General features: G+C 44.7%; 3 protein-coding genes across 5 annotated transcripts; 1 reads left to right on the top strand and 2 right to left on the bottom strand.

Moving 5' to 3' along the window:
• Window positions 1–359: 359 nt before the first annotated feature.
• LSM11 (LSM11, U7 small nuclear RNA associated) lies at window positions 360–10,520 on the bottom strand. The gene is made up of 4 exons (XM_063413457.1): window positions 10,080–10,520; window positions 6,029–6,168; window positions 5,186–5,269; window positions 360–3,714 (listed from the first exon to the last, which is right to left on the bottom strand). Exons 1-4 carry the CDS (start codon window positions 10,483–10,485, stop codon window positions 3,328–3,330), a joined length of 1,017 nt encoding a protein of 338 aa, XP_063269527.1. The 5' UTR covers window positions 10,486–10,520; the 3' UTR covers window positions 360–3,327.
• A 1,250-nt stretch (window positions 10,521–11,770) lies between these two features.
• On the bottom strand, window positions 11,771–17,756 carry THG1L (tRNA-histidine guanylyltransferase 1 like). Of its 3 annotated transcripts, XM_063413483.1 has the most exons (6): window positions 17,552–17,756; window positions 16,607–16,783; window positions 15,972–16,141; window positions 15,188–15,276; window positions 14,473–14,580; window positions 11,771–13,904 (listed from the first exon to the last, which is right to left on the bottom strand). In XM_063413483.1, exons 1-6 carry the CDS (start codon window positions 17,725–17,727, stop codon window positions 13,743–13,745), a joined length of 882 nt encoding a protein of 293 aa, XP_063269553.1. In that variant the 5' UTR covers window positions 17,728–17,756; the 3' UTR covers window positions 11,771–13,742. The 3 variants fall into 3 exon arrangements, with proteins under 3 accessions (XP_063269553.1, XP_063269554.1, XP_063269555.1); XM_063413484.1 differs by lacking the exon at window positions 17,552–17,756 and having other exon boundaries at window positions 15,972–16,137; window positions 16,607–16,746; XM_063413485.1 differs by lacking the exon at window positions 17,552–17,756 and having other exon boundaries at window positions 15,972–16,046; window positions 16,607–16,673.
• A 95-nt stretch (window positions 17,757–17,851) lies between these two features.
• On the top strand, window positions 17,852–24,435 carry SOX30 (SRY-box transcription factor 30). Its single transcript, XM_063413481.1, has 5 exons — window positions 17,852–18,693; window positions 19,846–20,085; window positions 21,349–21,522; window positions 22,626–23,103; window positions 24,012–24,435. Exons 1-5 carry the CDS (start codon window positions 18,087–18,089, stop codon window positions 24,379–24,381), a joined length of 1,869 nt encoding a protein of 622 aa, XP_063269551.1. The 5' UTR covers window positions 17,852–18,086; the 3' UTR covers window positions 24,382–24,435.
• Window positions 24,436–24,847: the final 412 nt, after the last annotated feature.

The raw sequence follows: 24,847 nt of genomic DNA, 5'->3' as shown, positions 1-24,847 counted from the left end.
CTAGAAATACAGGACAGGTGGAAACCTGTGGATGCTTTCCAGGGAGGTTTTCATCTGCTCAAAGCTTTTTCACTCTCACATTGCTCTCTGTTTCTTACTCTTCATTCCTCAGCACAAAGACTTTGGTGTGTCTGTGCTCACAGCACCTGCAGCAAGAGAGGAAGGGCTGGGAGCAAAAAACATACGGAACAAAAGAAAAAATCATGTTGAGTTTGGAAAAGGAAAACCATAGAAAGAAACAACCAGAAACTATTTAAAAAAAACATAGAAAACCAAAGCTCATTTGTTTCCAAAGGTTGTTTTCTTTTTTTTTTTTTTAATAGATTTAGGAGAATACTTCAGTGAGGTAAAAGAATCCATTTCAGAACACGACATTCAATTTTATTTAAAGAGCCACATTATCTGAAGTATTGAACAAGCAAGTGACAACACACCTACAGGACCACTTGCTTCATCACAATCACAATGCTTGAAAGAGACAAAATCCGTAAGATACCATTTTAATAATGCATCTTAAAAATACACAATGCCAGTAAAAGTGGGAAAAGGAAGACCTTTTGGAAGATCTGAAGTTGTGGAAGAGGAAGCAGCAGTATTAGGAAGCAGCTTGGAAATAATGGAAAGGTGGACAGGAAAGTAGGAAACAAATGAAGAACCAACAAATAATTCATTAATTAAGAGAGCAGTTTAACCAACTTCACAGATAAGAGGAGGAACATTGTAACAATGAGGTAGTGCAAAAAAAGTAGATAACTATAATCCTTAACTAGGTTTGCTCACCAAGGTGATGATTCTGGAAGAACAGGTCAGGGATGATATAAAAATCAAGGCACAAACTTAAGTCTAAGCACCAGCATTTTTCATAAAATGTAAACAAAGAAGCTCGTAGACGTGAAGCAACAAACATCTGTAAGGTTTCAGGGAAAAATCCATTATGAAAGGAAACACTGAGACTTCCAGCAGCAACTGAGAACTTGGGGAAGTGTCAATTGGCAAGGAAGGACAGCACAGCCACAGAAAATTCATAGTAGTTGTATCTCAGTTAATGCACAAAGCATAAACTAGACAGAAAAACAGAAATAAGAATATGAGGTGAAGAAAAGCAAGAAAATGAGCTGTCACTGTATATCAGCCTGAGGGTGATCTGACACCCTTTGGTCAAATATGAAGGAAAGAGGAGAGGTCAAACCAGTGGCCTTTGGTACTAAGAGAAAAGGCAGAGAGGAATCACCCCAAGCAGCTGAAATAAAAACAAAGCTGCCAGAAAACAGAGGAAAATCCCCACAACCAAAATGTAAGGAAGAAAATATTCACTTAAAATAAAAGCTGCTGGGATGTCAGAAGAAGAGATAAGCACCTTGTTTCTAGCTTCACATGTTTCTAGTAATTTGTGAAGGTTATGATTAGTACATAGAAAACCAACCAGGAAAGGGTGCAGAAAGCCAGGACAACAAGAACAGTCTTTGTAAACCAGAGTTTAGAATGTCCTGAGGAGGCAAAGTACTGACAGAAGAGAGGGGGGAAAAAAGAGAAGAAATAAAAGGAAAAACTGCAGAGCACATGAACACAAAAAGTAAAGAAGGAAGGGGAAACAAGAACCTCCAGGAGAAGAACCTTTTCAGTGCCTAGTCTCAGTTCACAGAGGGCTGGGATTACAGCAGTAAAGCAATGTTTCAGAAGAAGGTGTAGAGAGTATTTAATTTTTTTCTTTTCTTTTTTACCCTTGATGAAACTATTTTGCCTCAACAGTACTTTTTACTCTGTCCCAGGCTGAACTTGGCTTTGAGCTCAGTGGCTGAGCTCATCAAGCCCCATGTCATGTGAAATGTTGACATAAGTTTCAAGCTCCCCCAGAGGCAAACAGCTGCTTTGTGTGTCCAGAATGCCTGCTAAATGATTTCTGTGACTCTCCAAAACACCAAGCATATCCCTAACGACCAAGCAAGCAGAATGCTGCATCTGCAGCAACAGAAATCCATGTCACCCACAGTACAGCCACTCAATTTGAGAACTCAGGGCATCTATATGCAATGTAAGTCCTGCTATAAAGCAATTTCCCAACTTCAGCTTAAACACACAGAGCTGCTGCAAAGCACAAGGCAGTTGAGATGAATACAGAATAGCAGCATGAAATCTCCTTTGACAACAAAGGGAACAGACTACACAATGGAACAGCTTCATTTACCCTCAAACTTCTGCAGGCAGGTTTTTTGGAAAGTAGTTTATACCTGCAGAACCCTGGCCTGACCTGCAATAATTCAACAGCCTTGCTAAAATGAAACACTGATGAGTTAGGTTTGACTTCTAGACTTCAAAACCTCTTCAGGCACATCTCCAAAGCTCAAATGGAATTAGATATGCATCCCTCACATGGGCAGGAAAGACCCATGAGGATTCCTGCTCCATGAGAACTGCTGGAGACACAGCAGCTCTGCTTTCAATAGAGAGAGCCTGAAAGGTGTTTAAACACAGGACAGGTGTGCTCAGCACAAACACACCTGAGAAAAACCAAATCTTTGCCAGATTCACTGTTACACCAAGTAGCAAGTGGGTGAAATACAAAAGGATAGTTTTCCATCTTCACCCACAGATAAACTCCAGACAGGGAGGTCTCTGGATCAGCTACATCATCTGCTTGCTGGTGACACAGGGCCAAAGCACAGCATTACAAAGTGCCTAAGCTTTGGTGCTGGAAACAAGTTACAGTCCTGCCATCACCTACATTAAAAGATTCCAATTAAGAAGTTTTCTATCACATAGGGCATTACAGAGCTAACTATGGCAGAGCCAGTAGTCATCAGCAGGATGTGACTCCAATGTCCTATAAATTATATTAAAATTACTGTTGGAATTATGTCTGGAAAAGAGGACATCCATGTAACAGCAGCAGATAAACTGTCGGTTTCAATAGCAATTTCCTCTTGATGTTACTCAGAATGTGCAAAAGAGCATTTCTGATTTATTGCAGGTCCAGATCTTATTCTTAAATGTGTGCCACAAGCAGCTCCTGTAACAGAGTACACCAAAATTCTCACAACCCTCTCCATTTAGCTTCCTTTTAAGAACAGTGGGATGTGTGCCTAACTCCCTCATATCACAGAAACAACTGCATTGCTGACCTTCCCCTGAGACCCCCAGCAGGGTCTAAGGAGGCTGCTTTGGCATCAAGCCCAGGATGCTCAAGTTACAATTCTTTCCCCTGCCTTGTGGTGGCAATGGGGAGCCAGCCACGGCACCATCCTACTCAATGACAACTCGAAATAGCAATGGGAGCTGCAGCAGCAAGTCATGCTATCAAATAAATACTCTGACAAAGGCTCAGCCAAGTCAATGTGCTAAATGGACAAGCAAGACATTCTCTCCTCGAATGAAGATCTGGTTTATGTGGCGTGTGAACACCTGCTGATAATCCACCTTGGGCCTCCTCCTCCTCCGGGACTGGCTCCTTGCTCGGGCCCCACCAGCACCGGCCCCCTCTGCGTGGGCAGTCCTGCTGCCCACATCAGCGTCACTTCTGTCACCTGGGGCCTTCTTCTCTGCAGCTCTGCCCGAGTGTTTCTGCCTCTCACGCTCCTCCTCTGCTCTCCCTCGTCCAGATCCAGCTTTCAGGCTCAGTGTCTGAGAGTCATTTGTCAGGGCCAGCTCCTCTGAGACAGTCTTTGAGGCAGCTCCCTTCTTCCCCGAGGACTCCTGCAGCTTGAGTCTGTCAAACAGCTGTAAAAGATAAATACAGTTTTGTCTATGACCACACTCATAAAGCAAGAGAGGCCCCTTGTTCCACACTTCTACATTGCATTTTCATGTATAATCCCAAATCAGCTCACAAGACAGTGACAAATCTCCACCAGCAATAAAGGCCCTGTTTGCCTACCAAAGTCAAACAGTGACAGGTGAATGAGTCTCTTGCATGGTCATGCCTGTCTTATGTGAGCACCAAGGAATTTAATTTGGGGAGCAACAGTGCTCTGTGGTAGCCTTTAACTTTGGCCAGGAGAAACAGATATACCAAGTTGCTCCTACAGCTCACTTTTCCCCATGTTCTTTTAATGTTGTCAGAGTTTCAGAGAGATTTCCATCCTTGTGTCATGAATCCCTAAGATAAGGGGCAAAGTCTGTACACTGGAAAACTGAGGGATCTTTTGTGCTCCCCAAAACAAACTAAAAGATGACATGTGGGTATTCTGGGAGGTGAGCAGACCACAAATAACAGAAAAATAATAAAAGCTACAGCAACAGAATCAAAGCATTGTATGAATTCATTAATCTAAGAATACATGGTGCTGAAACTGGAAAAGAAATTGCTTTTACTCTGGCAGCAGACAAGCTTTTATGAAATAATGACAAATGAGATTTCTGGTTAGCCTCTCTCTTCCCAGCAACAGGATGGAACGCCAGTGCCTGTGAGAGTGAGCTAAAGGAACAATGACAACTTGATTATTTTTAACTGATCTTTAAAAAAAGGAAGGGTGGGATCTACCAGAAAACAGATTTAAATGGCAGGAATTTGAAAGCAAACTCATCACAATGAAACAGTTTAAATGTTTTTGTGATGCTTCTCTGATGTTCAAAAGGCCTGGAGCTGTTGCCATTCAGTGGGCACTGCCCTTCACATTTTTTTTTCCCTTTATTGTTCAGAAGTTCATCTGTCATCTCTTCAGTTGTCAGTGTGGTAAACAACTCTATTTGCAGCTGGATCCTAGAGAGTGCAGTTCTTTGGAGATCTTGGGCTTCACAGCACCCAGACTGGAAGCTCAAGAGACCAAAGAGCTGTGTTGTTTCTCTGGCTGCAGACACAGACTGTGCCATGAGGAACTTCAGTACCAGAGGAATGCTCTGCCAAATCCTCTGGCAAGACAAACACGGACCTGATCAGTCACAGGTGCAAAAAACACACAAACAAATCCCACATCAAAACTCACAGAGTGAGCTTCTAGAAGCTCAGCACGTTATGCAGTGGCAGAAACTCTGATCTGATTCTGAAGCGGAGCTTTAGTAACACTGAAGTACATTCAGAAAGATCAGAAAACATTTTGGGGTTTTGCTCAGTTCAAGTTATTTTAGAGTCATCTATAAAAAAGGAGGTAAAATGTTTCAAATGTAAACATGGGCTCCAAACCAATGCTCCCTTTTTATTACTTTGAAAAAGGAGATGCTAATAAGAAAGAAAACAGGAGGTGTCACCTACTCGGGTCAGTGAGAGCTGAGGTTCTGCATAGAAGGCTTTGCCCATTACTGGTTTCCTGTAAGTCTCATCCACATCTGTCAGGGCCTAGAAAAAGATAAAAGAAACAGAAAGATCAAAATTAAAATAAAACATGAAGCAGCTTTGGACCAGCTTGGTGTCAAAGTATTATGAAATTATGTTCTGAGAGAAAATCCATTCCAGGAACAAGCTGTGCTTTGGAGCTGGTTTGTTAATCATCTAAATCACACTGAGGTATAAAGGCAGCAGAAAAGTTCATTTTGCATGACTTGCAAAATCTTTGTGATCCTTGCCTGCAAAATCCTTCCCTCCTCCCCACTTCCAAACTTTTCACACCTCCAGGCTCACAGATATCTAATAGCTGCTTTTCTATCTACTGTCTTTAAGATCTTCACAAGGCAGAAAACAGGGAAAAGCTTTTGTCACTGGCAGCTCAGTGATGTTAGTGAAAGAAATCAGAGAAGCATCCACCACTACAGAAAGATTGGGTTTTGCAGAGAAAGCTCTGGAAGTTTCTGACAGTCCTCATAACCCACCTTCCTGTGTTCTTATACAAAACCTCTGAAGATGCTGGGAACTCCTCAAAGCTTCTCTCTTGACTAAAACCTCTCTAAGATGTTTGGAAACCCCCAGATGTACCAGTCCAACACCAAGTAACACTAAAGTCTGAAACCCAGCACTTGGTACCAGAGCAAATTAGTCTGTGAACCACAAAACCACATTAACCTTCCCTGTGTGTCATTTGCTTAAACCTGCTGCAAATTTCAAGTTTTAAATACAACAAATCAAAGGATGGAACAAATCAATGGATGGAACAATAATTACCATATTCCAGAATTTGTCAAATGCAACCAGAAACCCTGTGCAGACTCCACGAAGGCCTTTGAAGGTGCGGATGTGGACATTAATTCTGACACCATCTCGGACACAGCGGTGAAGTTCCCCCAGCGGGCTGCCCTCATGGACTAGAACAGGAAGAGAACATCACCAATCTTCACCAAAATATACAGAATCATAGAATAGAATCATAGAATGGCCTGAGTTGGAAAGATTGACTAAAGATCATCTTCTTTCAACTCCCTGCTGCAGACAGGGACAGCTTCCACTAGACCAAGGTTGCTCACAGCCTCATCCAGCCTGGCCTTGAACACTTTCAGGATGGGGCAGCCACAGCTTCTCTGGACAACCTGTGCCAGGGCCTCACCACCCTCACTGCCAAGAATTGCTCTCTCCTATCTAATCTAAACCTACTTTTTTTCAGTTTGAAGCCATTTCCTCTTTTTCTATCACTACATATTCTTGTAAAACCTCTCTCTTCAGTACCTATCTATTTAAAAACCATGTAGAAATCCTCTCTATGTACAAGCATGGCAGAGCTTGGCACGATACTCGTGCTCACAACAATAGCAATGAAGAAGCCCCAGGCACTGTAGGACGCTGTGGTTGCCATTACCAGACCACCAAAACTCTTCTTACAATGGGGAGAGCCAAGACCAGAAAATATGAAGGTTTTGCTTTACATAGCCCATAGCCACATCAGCCTTAGCTGAAAATCTTTTTGCTACATTTCAAAAACATGCCAAGTAATCTGGACTGTAAATAAAAGTGGTTGAGAGGGAACAGAAAGCTCATGGGGGCAGAGTTAGCTCCACAGAAAAGACAAAAGCCTGGTTAAGGCTATCTCAGATTAGTTATGAGCTGTGAATAAAGAATTGTAGCAGATTTGTTCCTTTTCTTTACAAGGGGATTTCTGAAACAATGAATGACTCAAAATCCTTCAACTAACTAAACTGGACCAGTTTAAACTGATGAAAATGCATTGTTTCAGTCAAGATTTCAGCAGCCATCTGAATATTGTTCAAAGTCATACAAGCCTTTGGCAAGGAAATAAAATTACTCTAAGGAGAAACCAACAATTAAACCATGCCAAACCCCAAGTCACTAATGCTTTTACCAGGGCAGAAGTGAAGGAATTCAGTAAAACGTGCAGCTTGCCTAGCTCACACAAGCCTTGTCTGCACACCAGAAATCTTTGCAAGTGTAACTTATGCAGAGGGGTAGATATTATTTACATCTTCCACCCATGCCTTGGTACACATTTGCTTGTGCAAAAACTGGCCCAGGATTGCTGTAAGAGTCAGGGAAAAGACTTAGTCTAAAATCTCACTTGGTTCTCCACATTCATAAAATATGTGACCAGAGATGATCTCTCACCTTGTGCCTTAGGGGCTGTGGGTTCAAGATTTGCACACCAGAAAATGCTTCCTGTGAAGTGACTGTGTAAAACAGCTGATCTGCAGGGTAATTCATGGCCACAGCAGGGAAATCTAAATCAGTTTCCTCTGAATTAACCTAATCACATTTATTTTTTGAGATCTATTGTCTTCTTGCCAGCCCTCTCCAGCTGGATAACTGCAGGAAATTGGTTTCACACAGAGCATAAGCTGTCTCTGCACCTCCCAGCCTTGTTTAGGGGGTCTTTCCATGAGCCTCTGTGTCTCCTTCAGCTGAACTGATAATAAACATGTTCTGGATTGTCAGATCCATCACAGGAACCACAGATGACACCATCATGATATCAAATCAATGATTCCAACCAGAAAACAGTATTTTTCCTAACCAACCCTGAAAATTTACATAATAATTTAAAATCCAGACTTATTTTTACATTTTAAGTTCCAATATTTTCTTGAAGTCAGAGCTCCATCTACAACTTTTTACAGAATTCTACATCCAACCCTTATTTCCATCTATGCCTCTGCCTCTCATCACCCAGGAGAACACTACACAGCTCCACCAAATCTACACTCTGCCCACTTTTCCTTGCTGTATGAGCTTCTGTCTCCTCCACAGCAAAGCATCAGCTTCATCTGAGCAGAAGGGCAGAACAGATCATCCAAAACCCCTTCAACAACCTGACATTCTCAGAAAAAATAAAAACAGCAATGCAAGGCATTTATTTTGGGAACACACCTCCTCTGCAACCACCAAGAGCTACAATGAGCAGGCTCTGCACACAACTAAATTTGCCTGTGCCTTCTGTGCTGTTAAGGACCAGCATGAACAATTTTTCGATAGATAGAAAAAAGAGAAAGAGTAAAGAAAAAAGAGTTACCTAGTTGGTACTCAGAATCCAACCCCTACCCGTATAAAACAAGCACATGCTTAATACCAGGACCCTGAAAAATTACTCAAAAGCTACTGTAAGCAGAGGGCAAGCACCTCAAAAGGGTGAAATAAAGATCTAAATTCTGGTTAAGTTCAAGTCCTTGTCCTCAGGGCAGACTCAATTAAGAGGCATAATTAGAAAAACCTCAAGAGAAAAGTTGAAATAACTCAGAACACTGTCAAACACCTTTCCACCTACCCTGCACAAGAATTCTCTGCCTCTTGGTGAATGCAAAGTAATGATAAATAGTTCCTCCTGAACTGATCCAACACAGTCCAAGTTCCAAACACCAGTGGTGCGGACACCCCCCAATTACAGGGGGATTTTGGCTATAAATCACTCTTAAAACACCCCAGGCTGCTGAATAGCACTTTCTGTATCAGTTGTGCCAGTCTTCTTTGAAGTCTAGACACGGATGTGTGGATATTAAGCATGGTACTTAATGGTTCTTAATTTTTAAGTTCTGAAATCAATATTTAAGATAATTTTTCTGGAAATCCTGTGCCAACAGAACGTCTGCATTTGTGCAGAAAACTAAGTGTGATACTTAAGATCATGCAGCACCTATTGCAATGAACAGATTGTGTTTTACTGTGTAAGCAAGAAAAAGGTTTTTGCCTTGGGCACTCAGAATTGAAGACTTTGGGCTTTGCCTTTTTAGAAAAAACAAAAATAAGGTGATGGTGAAAAGATAATCTGAATCCAAAATGAACCCCAGTATTTTTAATGAAGTCCACTAACATTCCATCTCACCTGACAGCAGTGTCATTTGATTCCTGGTGTGGGGGCACAAGCAGCACCTCTTCATGTTTAGGGGATGTTTACCCTGCCTGCACACATAACATTTTTACAAGAAATATGTATCATCATCATAGCTGATGCATTTACATCACAGCTGTCTCGCACCTCTATTTTGCCATCCCGTTATCAGAAATGCCAGCGTTTCTGCCTGCAGGATGTTTGGTTAGCAACTAAGTAACAGCAGTCTGTTACAGACTTACCCTGTGATTATGGCTTCACTACAGCCTGGACTGACTCAAGTATGACCCTGAGAGTAGCTCAGCTGGTTAGAGCATGGTGCTAATACCTGGTTTAAAATAGTACTTTTGAGAAAACAGAAGTGTCTCATCCTTTTTCTCCTTAAAACCAAGAGGATGTATATAATTAACCGATTAACAGAGCAGAACATCACCACAACAACGTCATCTCTGCTTGAGTAGCTCTGAAATGCTGTTCCTCATTCCTGCAGACCATTTCAGAGAATCACGGAAGGGTCTGGCTTGGGAGGAACCTTAAAGCCCAATCCCCCCGCAATGTGCAGGGACACCTTCCACTACACCAGGCTGCTCCAAGCCCCATCCAGCCTGGCCTTGGACACCTCCAGGGATGGGGCTTGGAGCAACCTGGTGTAGTGGAAGACACAGCTTCTCTGGGCAACCTGTGCCAGCGCCTCTGCACCCAAGTGTCATTTCCATCAAACGAAATCATTCCCCCCACACCACTCACCCACACCCCATTGTCACCCCACTCCTTCCGCCAGCCATCGCTCTCTTCTCACCCCCAAACTCCCCCAAACTCCACCGCAACTCCACGCCGTGCCCAGCCGGAACCCCGCACCCACCTCAGCACGACCCCGGCCCTCACACCCTCCGCCTCCCCTCAGCCCTGGCTCCCTGCAGCCCGGAGCCGCGCTGCCCGCGCCCTTACGGGGCATCCTGGTGAGGACATTGCGCGGTGCCCGGCGCCGCCGCGTCGCCGTTCCGCCTTCAGCCGCCTCCTGCTCGGGGCCCGGGTTGACCATGAGGCTGCGGAGGCGCTGGATGCGCTCGGGGTCGGCGGCCGGCCGGCCCCGGCGGGACGCGCGGGCGGTGGCGGCACCGCGGCGGGCGGGGGCGGCACCGCGGCGGGCGCCCGGGCGGCGCAGGCCGCGCTGGAAGCTCTCGTACTCGGCGAGGTTGTTGAAGCAGGGCGCGGCGGGGAAGGGCAGCGGCGTGTTCGGCGAGTAGAGCGCCAGCAGCGGGTCGAAGCGGTTGGAGCTCACGTCCAGGCGGCCGGGGCTGGGCGAGCGCCGGCGGGAGCCCCGCGGCTCCGCGCCCGCCTCGTCCTCCTCCATGCCGGGCTGCGGGCGGCAGCACCGCGCGCCGCCGCCGCCAGGGGGCGCTGCCGAGCGGGCCGCGGGCCTGAGGGCGGAGCGGCCGCCATGGCGGGAGGGGCCCGGGAGCGGTCCGGGAGGGGCCCGGGAGCGGTCCGTGAGGGGCCCGGGAGGGGCCCCGGAGCGGTCCGTGAGGGGCCCGGGAGCGGTCCGTGAGGGGCCCGGGAGGGGCCCCGGAGCGGTCCGTGAGGGGCCCGGGAGCGGTCCGTGAGGGGCCCGGGAGGGGCCCGGGAGCGGTCCGTGAGGGGCCGCGGGGAGCACGGACACAGCCCCGCTGCATCCGGCACCGGAGAGAGCCCGCCAAAGGCCGCCAAGATGATGAAAGACCTGGAGCATCTCCCTTTTATGAGAGACGCTGCGGGAGAAGGGCCTGCTTGGCCAAAAGACTCAAAGGAGGGTATCAAAAGGATGATGCCAAACTCTTGGCGGTGACAGGACGAGGAGCAGTGCACGCGAACTAAAACACAAGAAATTTCACCTCACCATGAGGAAAAGCCTCTTTACGTTGAGGATGGCAGAGCACTGAACAGCTGCCCCGGGAGGGTGTGGGGTCTCCTTCTCTGGAGACATCCCAGACCCGTTCCTGGATAACCCGGCCCAGGTGTCCCTGCCCTGGCAGGGCGGCCGGGCTGGATGAGCTCCAGAGTCCCTTCCAACCCTAAGAAATCTGTGATTATTTCCAGTTATCCCCCCCTGGTGCAACCCCCCTGCCCCAGGCCGTGAAATGCCACCTGGGCAACAGGCAGTCGCAATGTAATTTGCAGTTTAATGCATTAAAGGATACACAGGGCAGAGTCATTTCACTCAGGAACAGCAAGGAAACACTTTTTAATTGGTTTTACTATAATGATTCACCACCTCCATTAATGTTTCATAAGGGGTTCCCGTAGCTTTAATGCTTCTTGTTACAGCAATACATCAGTCACAGTTTGTTCACCAAATTCAGAGGAAACCTCTTTCTTCACTGGGTCACAGTACAGGACTCCTGCAGCTACAGAAATACCTGTGTGTTGTGTGTGCCACCAACATCAGGCTGCTGCTTGGGAAGTTATTTTCATATACATGTACCCCTTATGCATGAGGATACCACTGGGAGTTTCTTTCTCTAGCATTTATCTTAATACAAATTAAAGGCCATGGTTGTACAGACAATTCTTCTCTTGGTTCCAAAGTCTGCATCCATATGTGAACAGCTATGTTGATGTATTCCATATTATTGTAAGAACGAGTTAATTAGAAAACACTATGACCTAATACAGGTTTTTTATATACACACACAATGTACATACATAAAAATACAGTAGAATGTATCAGGCAACCATTACATGGAAAATAAAAAAACCCTATATAATACTTTCCAAATGTAAATCATGACTGCCAAGTTATTTTTTAATCTTTCATCTGTTACCAAGCTCAGCCCTAAATCCAGCTGTTACCAGTTCTGGAACAGTTGCTTCGTATGTAATGTCCAAAGTCAGGCACCAAGCAGTACCATGGAATTTCAAAGCCAAATAAATTGCATTTGTGTTAGAAGATAAAAAACCAACAGAGAAAGAAAAAGTTCTTGGGGTAAATGACTGGTGCAATGATTCATTCTGAATCATTATCTCACTGTCAAGCTACATCCTCTTCCTCAGAATCATGCAGTCCATTCTGCAAACTAAAACCAAAATACATCCTCTCATTCCATGAATTTAATCAGTACAGAGAAGTAGGGGGAAGCCCTGTGCTATTATAAACTCAGACTCATTGCCTAATCTCGGGAAGAACCTGGAAAGTTGAAGTTTACATCAGCACTTGGTCAGTTTGGTTTTTTTTAAAGAAAATCACCAAAACCACATCGCCTTAAATGTGGAAGTTCTTCTGCAGGAAGTGGAAACAGAGGAGGCTGATAAGGGAATTCATTGGAATTTAACTCAGTACTGTGATCTTCTTCAGACACATTTGATCCTTTCTTTCTATTTTTATGGCCAGTCCCAACTGCTGACCATCTCTTCATTAGCATCAACTGGCCCAGTTACTGTTCTGGGATTTTTTTGAAACCAGCTTGGTTAGAAGCAGTAACAGCCATATAAACACCTATCATTATCATTACAGCTGTATTTCTACACTGAAATAAGTTATTTCCCTCCAATTGCAGTTACACTGGGACAAGCCCCTGTCCACTAGCAGAAATATTTTCTGAGAGGTCGATTTTGACAAAAGGGTCTTAGGTGACAGTTAAACCAGAAGAGAACAGTGCATAGAGCAGGGAACACACACTCCTCCCTTCCCTCTAACAAACAGGAATGGGCAGCACTGCCCTGTCATTCCCAGAGACATCAGAAAACAGCAGCAGGAATTGTTGCTGGCTCCCTCTTTTCAGGCACCTGGAATGTTCTGCTACATTGTGCTTATTTTTTAAAAAAATGCTGTATTGTGCACAATAGGAGACAGGTGAATTCCCAGGCCATGCAACATGAGGGAAGATGTCTATCCATGTCCTAACAGAATTCCAGCCTGTACAACAGGATCTTTGTTATTAACTTCACTGTTTAGAACTGTCACCACTTATTAGTACAAGTCCCAGAAATGAGAAAGGCCACAGAATAAAATACAGCAGGGAGGGTACTATTATTTATATTTCTTAAAAGTAAAAAATCCTGTACATTTGACAAATACTTTTAAAATCAACCATAGAAAACTGCTGGGGTACTTCATTGCATTTCAATAAGAATCAGACATCAGGCAGTTGAACAGTTTGTCACTTATCTGACTAAACACACCAACCTTGAGATTTAATGTTAAATCCCAATTGAAGTATTCTGATCCATCTCAGTTGAAAACAAAAATCAAAATAATAATTTTCTGTTCAAATATGTAGGCTTTTTTATAGTTCAGTGGTTCAATGAAATATCTCATTTTTAAAATTCTATAGAAAGACAGGGAATTTCTACATACTCTTTTTATAAATACACGTGTACAAGGCAGGAACAGTCTTAATTCATGATGAGTTCCTAGCATTCAAAATAGAGTATGATTTTAGTTTTCCATGTGGGCATAACCTTCTATATCAGACAGCACCAGTGTCTTCCTTTCAGGCAGCAACAGTGCTAAACCCAATGTAACTGCTGAAGAGGGTTACAGGTCAAACTCTGGCAGCCTCCATTCGTATTCCTCACTTGCCAACAGCCCAAGCTGAGCAAAATGTAAACTACCAGCTATACTCATCAGAGCTATCAACTGTCCTCAGCCAGAATCTCGGGATATTCCTCCCAGAACTGGTCCCCAATGATGTCACAGTGCAGGGGAACAACTTGAGTCTTAGTCCGGGTCACTTCCACTTCTTTTTCTTCTTCTTCCTTTGGCAGTTTTATTTTCTTAGTGATGACTTCATTGACCTGAAAATACAGTTGACATATTAGCAGATGTAAAAGACTCCAGAGTGGATTAAAAATTTCTAATAAAAAATAATTTAATAAAAAAACACAGGACAGGAATTTCTCCCACTAAATCAATGACGCAATTGTAGAATAATGAACATTTTCAAGTTACCTTAAAGGAGAAGAAGACTAAGCCAAGTATGAGCTGAGCCACCTTATTGAACAGAAGTTTGTAATTCCTTTGCATGGACATACTTGGGACCTAATCCTGGGGTGGGCCTGGCCCCAGTGATGCACCCATTGTCATCTGCTGACACAGGTTTCATCTCAATGGTCACAATTTGTATCTAAGCCAGACTTCAGAGACTGGTTGTTATACTATGCTCATAGAAACCGCTCTCAGAAACATCTCCAAAACAATGAGTCATCTTACACATAATTATACGGCAAATATAATTAATTTTAAATTATATTTAATCCTAGACATACACTGGAGATACATGTGGTGCTCTTACAGTGCAGTCTGTCTGCCACAGTGTAACAATTTAAAATATGAGCCTAAAGCAAGTGTTTTGGTTTTTTTTACCTTCTGCCATATTAGGACAGTTCCTTTTCTATACATCAAAGGTTCATTGTTGTAGTTGATGCTGAATTCAGAAAATAAGATTTCATTCTTATCTCCAGCCAAAGTTCCCTGAGAGGAAAGGAAAAGAAAAATATTCTTAGAGAAAAAAAAACAAATTGTATCTCTAGGGTAGAGGAGGGGTGAATATCGGAAGCAAGACAGACATTTGTAAAGGTTTTTCACCTTTAAGTCACAAAGTTTAATTGCTTCTCTCAACAGAGGAATTAATTCCAACTGCCAAATGAGTACTAAAACTGAGAGGGTTTTTATTACATTTTCAAGACAAATAGAAGACAGTCACCAGATTCCAGGAGAAAACAGGAATAATCTGCTGAAGTCTGCACAAGGAGACAAAACACTACAGAAGGGACTGGCAATAAACAGGACCTGAATTCTGCCACTGTTCCTCATGTGGTTTGATACTGAACATTTTATGACATTTTTATGATTTCTGAAATTGCTAACTGAAAACTTAAAACCCTGCTAACACTTCACCAAAATTACATTATTTGCTAGTGGTATTAATACCTGCACAATTGAAGAAGTTGTTGACTACACCCACAAACTTATTACAGTAGGAATGGACAAGCCAGGGCTGCTGGGCAAGCAAGACAGTTTGAAAACCTTACAATTTAATTTTTAGCTGTAAAAACCCATGACTTCAGCTGACTCTTACCCGGAGCCTCTCCTGTGCTTGCACTGGTGTCAAACCACCTCGCTGGACAAGCATCCAGAACACTGTATTATAAAGGTTATTAATATGGCCTAGAGAAAACATAGAAATGAGTGTGAGGACCATTATTTACAAAATCAGAGTGACTACTTAGGAAAAAACAGCTTTATTTCCACAGCTGTATCCAAGAAACAGCCAAGAGTAATGGGGAATTAATAGAATCAGTTTCTAAAGAAGATACAATGTTGATAATATGTTTTTAAGGTACTGCATATCATGACTAGAAGACAGATTTCAGAAGTGAAAAGGGCAGAGCAGAGGCTGAAGGGTGTTTATGTATAATGTAAATTATTTGCATTTGACAGTAGTGACTGGGTACTGACAAAGGTCTAGAGACAAATCCAGTTGTCTGTTCTAACACAGAATATTCAGCACTTTTGATTACTACCTGCTGTGAATTTGAATATTCACATCTCTTCATTAAAGAAGAATACCTGGGCTAAGCCAACTCTGGACATCAAAATTAAATTATTAATTTTATTAGCAGTTCTAATATTTCTTGTGCCAAACTCATTCTCAGGATGAAATAAATGTAGTTGTAGCCTGAACACTCCAAATTTCAGCCAGTACCCATACAAAGCCCAGAACAAGTTTAATATTATTGAAAACCACCACCCTACCTGCTGTTCTTTCACTGACAACTGTATATAGAAATATACTGGCTGAAAGGGTATTTCTGTTCAGAGCAAGTGAACTCAACAGATCTCTCTTTTCTAGGGACACTTACAATCTGCTTGCCTCCAGCTGAGGTAGTCCTTCAGATTCTGGTTGCTGGGATACAACACAATTCGTCCATCAAATCCTGGTGGGTACAGAAGCTGCTGGTCCTTAAAGTAATCCTTCCAATAGAACACGTAACTTGAGGAAAACTGCGAGACCACATGAGTCATGAACTTACTTGCAAACACAGAACAAGAGAAAAAAAAGAAAAAAAATACATGAGTGTGATTATATATTTGTGGTTATCTGAGGTATCAGTAGTGATAACTCTAGTGGAGGGCAGCATTTCTTAAATAATGGCCAAACAGATGAGGAATGGCACAGAGATTTTTGAACAACAGAGGTACTGTTGTACCTCTGTATTACAGAACTGTAATATTTTCTTAAAAGAATGTCTGTTTATAATGCTTTGATTGTTTATATAACAAGTTGTTTATATAACTTTTTTACAAGCTCTGTATTATTGAACAGATTTTCCTGAAAGATCACATGTAAAGAATGCACATGAAAAACTTGAACTAACTGCAGTGCAAGCACCAGCCCTCCTTGTAACCTCGTAACCTCCTCATAAAGGCAAATCTGCAGAAGAATTATAAAGAGATGTTAAAAACAAGTTCACTTCAGTATCAAAGCAGCTCTTACCTTGCTCTTCTTTTAAACCACCTGCTCTTCTTTTTGAAAACAAAACTGTATTCATCACTCTGTCCATAAGCAATAGCAATATCCTCCAGTTCTTGCATCACTGTCTGGGCACACTTGGTCATCAGGTGCAGAGCACGGTCGTCATTTGGCTTTTTGAACTCATGCTGCTCAGAAAACCTTCAAGGAAAAATGGCTGCATAAGAATCCCTTTAAAAGCTACTTAAAATGCTAACCCATTTATTTTCCTCATATTTGCTCTGTATGAATATTGACTTCCAGAATCATGACAATATCAACAAAAGAATTCCCTCCAGGAATGAAAAGCAGGAACAAAAATCCTCATTATCCACTCTGGATAACTCATTCTCTTTCCCACCAGTATCCGACCCTAACCAGTCTTTCAAAACAGCTGGTTTATGTATTTTCATTGGAAATGGATAACAAATACTATTTTCCATAAACTCCCTTTCTCACAGGGTGTCTTTAATTCTCAGACTAATAAGGGCAACATTATCAATCAACTTCTCAAAACTCAAGAGCTTTACCACAACCAGAGGTAATATCCCAGCAAGAGCTTGTGTTATCTACCAGCCGAGGGAACTGTGCCCCATTTATGGCGAGGGAAGGCGAATGCCACACATTGACTCCAAACACCAATACACATCCCTGCAGAGCAGCTGCTATCCCTCCCCAGCACACCTAATACAACATTCCCTACCACCGGGCTCTGCAGCTGCCCGTGGAAACAAAATCCCGGTGGAATTCCGCGCCCTGGAGAGGCCGAGTGGGGGACACGAGCATCTCAAGCCCCGCACCCGCAGGACTCACAGAGCAGGACAGCAGCAGCCCAGCGCAACCCGGGCACCACCGGGCCCCTGCTCTCGGCAGCGCTCCCAGCCCGCGCCCGCGGGGTCCCCGCGGCGCCCGCCCCGGCCCTGCCCGCACCTGTGGAAGTTGCGGCCGTCCAGCCGCACCACGATCCAGCAGTTGGGCAGCACCGTGTCGTCCGCCTCGAAATCCCGCACGTACTCGAACTTGCTCTTGGCCATGGCGAGGCCGCGCAGGGAGCCCGGGGCGAAGCCGGCAGCGATGGCCGCGCCCGCCCGGCAGCAGCGCAGCATGACCGGCACGGAAGCGGAAAGAGCGGCGCCGAGCCCTTGTGGGCGGCCCGGAGCAGCGCTCGCTGGTGCCGGCGGAGGGTGGGCGGGGCGCGGGGCGGCTCCGCCAACGGTGCCCATGGCGGCTGCGGAGCGCGGAGCCGCGGGCCGAGCGCGCCGAGCAACGGGCACGGGACGGGCGGTCGGGGCGGCCCCACCGGTGGGCGCGGGACGGGGCCACAGCGCGACCGAGCCGGCGGGGCCGGGGCTCGGAGCGCGCCCCGCGGTTGGTGCGAGATGCGGGTTCGGTGCGCGCCGGCGGCGCGGGGCCGCGGGGAGCGTTGGCGCAACGGCGGCGGCGGCCGAGGAGCGGCGGCGGAGCGATGGAGCGCAGGGCCAGGCACTGCCGCTTCCGCGCCCGGCCCACTCCCGCCTCGCCCCCCAGGCACAGGGAGGTGCTGGGTCCCCTCGGAGGGCTGCGCGTCCAAGTGCAGGAGCAGCCGAGGCGGCCCGGGCACAGCGAAGGAGCAGCGAAGAAGAGCAGGTGCATCTCGGCTGCGGCGGCGGTTGAGAAGGAGGAGCGCAGTGCTATCAAGAGGGAAAGGGACCATGAAAAGGGCAGCGGTGACCGGCAGAAAGAGGAGAAGGTCCTGGAGCAAACAGGGAATAAGTCCTGGAGAAGGGCTGCCGTCCAAACTGAGCGACCCAGCGTGGCCTTTGAGGCCCGCCCGGTGAAGGTGGAGAAGAGCGATGTCCCGGCCGGATCCCTGTGCGAGTTTGGGAACCCTCCTCAAGATCAGAATATCCCGGTCTTGTTTCAGCCCTTACCTTCCCGGTCCCACGTACAGCCCCAAGGCGCTGTGCCCTCGCAGCTGATGCATGTGGCTCCGGTGCCGGTAAAACAAGTGCCAGTTCAATTGCAGCCTCTACCGCAGCGGCCAAAGGTTGAAACCAAAAACATTCCCCTCACAGTGCTGCCCTCGGATTCAGGTATTGTGGTCGGAGGGCTTGCAGGGTGGCACAGCGGTGACAGGGGATCAGGCAGGAGAACACACGTGGAATAGAAAACCATCCCTTTGCACGGGCTGGGTTTAGCACTAGTCTTGTCAGCATAAGACACAAAAGCACGGGAGCACAGAGTTCTGTACTGGTTTGTTACAATCAAGGCAGTTTTGTCACATTGCTCTCTGTCTGTGTGAAACCCCTTAGGACACTGTTCAGAATTACACTGAGTTGTGATTGCAGTGTTAAGGTCAGGAATCTGCTTGATTTTTAAAGCTATGAAGTACTCATATACCTCTGAAAAAATCTGGACATCTTAAATGAAGAGCATTTTGAAACATCTGTATTAGAAGCTTTTTTTCATTTTTAGATATCTAGACTTTCAAAATTAATTACTTCAGTAAAGTCTTAAGGACTTTTTCCCTTTATTGATGATGTGAAAGAGTTAATTTCTAAACCTTTTCCAGGAGGAAATTGCTTGCTCAGGGATCAGTTTTAAGGGGCCTGTGGATTCATCATCTTGCCAGCTCAATTTAAATGCAGCCTGTGTTTACATAGAGCCAAATCCAGGTATCACGTAACAGTCCTTTGGGAACACAGGTTCCTCCAACAAAATGAGTGTCTAAATCCCAAAAAAGAGAAAAAAAGAAGAAAAAAAAATCCCAAGCAGAAACCCAAAGCAGCAATACCCACGGTTGAGAAGGTAGGGAGTGCACAGGTGTGAGACTAAGCAGCCTCACCATCCTTAGCCCAAGTCCCTGCATCCTCAGGGCTTTGGTTACATAGTTCTGGTGGTGATAATAAACAAGCAGTGGTGTGGTCTGTGCTATACAACGATTAATTTATAAATTCATAAGAAAACAAGCCAACTGAAATCCGAACTAGTGTGTTAGCAATCCCTGTTTCTTTATTTATTTTTTTTTTATAATTACACATAAGAGAAGCCAGGTACCTGATTCCTGCAGTGACTCAGCAGAGGGCAGTGGAGGATGTTGTAGGAGCTGCTCTCCAAATGTGCCCCGAGTTTCATCTGTCCCAAAGCTCCGGTGATGCTGCTGCCAGACATCCTCTGGTGTAATATTGAGTGTGACCTGCTGTATTCCCTGGAGGGTGATGATCTCTCCTTGCCTTGTTGCACAGGGATGCCAGACACTCCCTTCAGCAAGACCAAGAGCGGCCGTGTGAAGCGCCCCATGAACGCCTTCATGGTGTGGGCCCGGATCCACAGGGCTGCCGTGGCCAAAGCCAACCCGGGGGCCAACAACGCGGAGATCAGCGTCCAGCTGGGCCTGGAGTGGAGCAGACTCACTGAGGAGCAGAAGCAGCCCTATTATGAGGAAGCCAACAGAATAAAATTGAGGCACAGGGAGGAATTTCCTGGTAAACAGCTTAGTTATTTACCTGAATGCTTTAGAAGTGCAGGGCTTTTTGTAAACTTGATCTCTTACATTATAGCAATTCATAGAGTTCGGAAAAAGCCCCAACAGATATTTCAAGCACACAGTCCTGTGTGGCTTAAAACTATGAATCTTTTAAAGCATCCAAAAAGCTGGTGCTTAGAACACTGCAGCTACAGCAGCTCTTCTGAATGCTTTAGTAGTGTAATGGCCAGAGAGTGAGTTTGTTGTGAAGTTGACCTGCTGCATCAATTTCCTTTCTCCAGAAACAGCTGCCCAGGTGGCCTGTGGTGACACATGCATCCATTCCTTAAAAGCAGGAACAGGAAATGTTACAGGAGGCACAAACAGCATTGTATTCTGTGGGATTCTTCAACGTGTAGGCTTGAGGTTCCCACATGACGGTGTGGAAAATGTTTCTCAGCCCTTTGTCAAGTGTTAAAATTTGTACACTTAACTAATTCATTTATTCAGAAGATAATGGAGCATAAGTACTTTGAACACTTTTAAAAAGCTGTTGAGATACCAGGTGTTGTGATCCTTTCTCTGTTGTTGTTGTAATGCTGCTTATTCATGATCCTGCCTAATGCGGCATAAACAAGGAAAAGAGCGTCACTCTCCCTCTCTTCTTTTTCAAAAAAAGAAAAAAAAAAGTTTCTTTAAAATTGCATTAAGAGTTAACCTGTGTAAGAAACCAAGCAGTTCAGTGTAAATTCATAATAAATTCTTCTGTTAGTGTTTAGTTAATGTTGTCAGGCAAAGGCAAACGTGACCTTCCAAAATCTATCCAGGGCTCCTAGTGGGTTGTATTTTCTGTCTTGTAACCTGCAGATATATGTGAGACTTAAGGAGTTAAGGAAACAATGAGGAAAGACCACATTTGGAATAGTCATGGTTTTCTTCAACACTGAAAGCCCACAGTACAGTGAGTGTCATGTTCTCCTGAATGTAGTTTCCTCATCACTTGGCTACATCACTCCCCAGTGTTTGGTATTTTTTCATTTCACAAGCAGCTACTACTTGGTAACTTCTAAACAATACCCAAATATTTCTATTTCATTTCCATCTCCAGTAGAATTCCCCATTTCCAGCTCACCAAAACAAGTGGAGCATTGCCATTGCCTAAAGGAGGAGGTTTTGGATTTGTCTTATCAGATCCTTCCAAATTGCAGATAACATAGCTTTAGATAAATAATGAAACCGTGCAAAATATTAGCTCTCTGCATCTTTTTTTCATCTCTTACAGGTTGGGTTTATCAGCCAAACAAAAAGAAGTGTTCTCCACCATCTGGTTCTGCTGCATTTTCGGGCACTTCCCGGAGTACCATCTCTACAAATCCAGCTGTCACCCTTCCCTTCTCATCACCTACTTACTCTTTTGTCAACTCCAATGTTAAGAACAGCATTGGACGTCCAGTCTGTGAGTTTTCAGTAGTGAATTATTTTGAAAATTCAGCGTTTACCTGTTCCAGTAAGAGTTTGTATTTACAAGAGCATGTGGTGACAGGGCAAGGGGGAATGGCTTCAAACCAAAGAAGAGTAGGTTTAGATTAGATATTGTGAAGAAACATTGCTGTGAGGGTGGTGAGGCCCTGGCACAGATTGCCCAGAGAAACTGTGGTTATTTACCAGCAATTCCTTTCTAATTAAGATGTTAAGCCACAGCTGCTTCTTTCCCTCATTTGTTCTCCACCTCACAGATACTCTCTAAGGATTCTTTTTATAAAAAATCCACACTGGCAGTGAAATAGTGTGAGAGCCCCCAGACCAGTGTAAGAGCTGATCTGCATATTCCGTAAAGAAAGAGCTCTGTCAGTGCTTGGCTAGTGGATTTCAACAGCAAATAGCTCAGATCCAGGCAATGGCATTTTCCTCTTCAAGCATCCTGGAAAGAGCTGCTTTCTTTGCAATGATACAAGAAAAAGAAATGCCTGAATATGCTGTGTGGTAATACTTGAAGATATTAAAACAAAAGACTACTCAGCTTTGTTCTGGTGAAATCCTTCCCTATAAAGGCAGCCCTGTTGATGAAGTGTGATTTGAAAGTGTACATTGAAATTTGTGCTCTGCAAAACATTTCAAAGTAAAATTGCCTAGTGGGTACGTTCATTGATGAAACATGGAAGAAAAAAGGAAACATGTTGGAGATTAGGGTGTTTTAGGCACCTCAGCACACAGATTTGTTATAAATTTGTTTCACCTCACATCAGTAGACTTGTGAGGTCTTCTGAGCTGAAGATACACTCCAACCCATTGTGAAGCCTTACTAGGACAAGGCATAGCCTCACCAGACCCTCATTAGCAGCTTCCTTCCACCCCTGGTTTTGTGGAACAATGCTTTAATGTGCGGGCTCCAAACCCATCTCTCAGAACGGTGTCACATTAGATGAATGACATGAGTTGCTGGAAAATGTCTCAGGGAGAATTACTCTGTCTGTACCCAGAAATGCTGTGGCTTGCTGTGATGCTGTTTATCAGAACTCGGTATTCGTGTCTGATCAATAACTGTTTTGTTTCCTGAAGGTGAGGCTCCAGCCATCCATCTGCCAGCTTCTTCCATCCAACACGCTGGGCCCATGACCTTTTTCCAGACCACGGCTGCAAGCACCACATCAGTGGCTGTTGGAGTTCCAACCCTGCCCCTGCGCCCTGTAGTTTCATCCCAGCACTTTGCTCAACCTGCTCAGACAGAAGCTTTTGTGTCACCTGGGCTCAATTTCTCCTTCAAGAGACCTGCACCTGTTTTTGCTGAGAGCTTCAGCAGCAGAAACCCAAGTAACATCAGCAGCACTAGTGGCAGGTTTTCTGTCTCTAACAGTGAGATCCCAGGGATTTCTGTTTTTCCTAGAGGTCTACCTCTTCCCCAGGCTACCCCTTTTATTCCCTCACCTGCCTATGTGTCTGCTCCCATTGCACAACCAGCCAGTTTGTTTGGAGGAGCTCCTCAGTTTCCATTTTGCCACCCTTCATTCATACCTGGACCTCGCTGTTTCCCCTCGAGGTAATGAAACCATTTCAATACCAGTAAGAAAAAAAAATATGCTGAAAGGCAGAGAGTCTTTTGACTTGCAGACAGCAGGTGGAAAGGGAAAGGAGGGAGGGAAAGGAGCTCTTGCCTTCCTGTAGCTGCTGTGTGGGGGGATCCCCTGGCCTCAGCCTGCTCATAATGCGTGCTCAGTTACTGAAGGCTCCATACAATTATTGCAGTAATTGGCACTCCTGAGGCTGTGGAAAACAGAAGTATCTTCTTTCCACTCTGTGGGTCTAAGTGCAGTTGATTCTGGCAGAAGAGCATTAGGTAGAGATAATGTAAATACACTCTGGAAATGGTCAGAGAGAATTAAAGTGTGTGTGTGTCCTGGAGATGTCTCCTGGGTACACTGTGATTGCTGTAAGTGCTGAATTTCTGAAACCCAGCCTGGTGGGAAGTGTCTGCAGAACTCTTGTGTAAGGAGTAATTCCTGGTTCTTCCTTTTCAATCAGAGGTCCCCTAATCAAACAATTTCCAAGCTAGCACATGTCCTTGGGTATTTGCTGGGCTGAACATGCACAGAAGGCTTCAATGCCCTGGTGCACGTGGGCAGCTCAAACACCAATAATCTGATGCTTATTCTTTACAGGGCATCATTTTTCTTTCCTGACTGTGCAGTAGCAAACCTAACAAATTATTATGATTATTAGATTTAAATTTTGCCTGCTTACACACTGCTTATTCTCACTAGCATCAACAACCAATATGTTCCTTTGGCAGAATCTGAATGACTCTTGTTACAGCCCTAGTGCTGAAATTAGGCACAGTTTTAAATCTGTATGTTTTAAAAACCAGATTAAGCTGAGTAGCACAGAACATCAGTGTCACTGTGCAGCCCTGCATTTCTGAAAGCCAACCTTGAATCTCTTCCCTTGCAGCACATTCCCACTCCGAGCTCCGTTTGGCTACGGGAATTTCTCCAGCTCAGTGCCTCAGTGCTTTGGCTTTTATGAGGAGAGGAACCAGAGGCAGGGGGTGATATTTTCCACTCTGGATGAAGACTATCGTTTCAGGGCATACTCAGAAGAGAGGCTACGTGAGAATCAGCACGTCTGTGGGGGCCCTGAAATTGTGTCCTGTCAGAGCACCTGCAGCGAGGAGCGAGTTCTGAGCCCCCTGCCACAGCTGGACGTGGAAGTGGTGGAGGAGGTTTTGCCATCCCCCCCATCTACTCCCTCCAGCACTTACATTGTCAATGTAACTGACAGTGATGAGGAAGAGGAAGTAAAGTTTTTTCAAGTATTGTAATTTTTAAAAAGTGTTGTAATCCAGAGAAATACTATAGAATGAGAAATAAATGTTTTCCTCAACACCACCTTTTCAGTCATTGTGTTCAGTAGGAAACCCAGGTAGCTTTAGTAAGTTGCAGAGGTCGTTTTGAAGAGTCTGATGAGCTGTTTGGATAAGAGGAAAGTCTTATAAATAGCAGAAAATGTCTGTTCATTTCTAAATTCTCACTGAAAGCTGATCTGGCCTGCAGGAATGCATGTGGCCAAATGTATAAATTCCTTCACAAGTATGTTTCGGGGTACAAAACAGCTGTTTGTGAGATTATTCTCTAGACCTAACTTCCCTCTTCTCCCATCTTTCTTTTTATACCCTGTGGAGTAGGATATCAGACATATTTCAATGCACCAGAATCTAGAATGGTGCACAAGTGTTGTGATTAATTAAGAGAAAGGGAAGACTGGTTTAACACATCCTGGACATACTA

The sequence above is a fragment of the Prinia subflava genome, chromosome 16, assembly GCF_021018805.1.
Source record: "Prinia subflava isolate CZ2003 ecotype Zambia chromosome 16, Cam_Psub_1.2, whole genome shotgun sequence".
NCBI classification, from domain to species: domain Eukaryota; kingdom Metazoa; phylum Chordata; class Aves; order Passeriformes; family Cisticolidae; genus Prinia; species Prinia subflava.
Note: the sequence above shows the minus strand (reverse complement) of the source record. Positions and strands in the feature narration are given on the sequence as shown.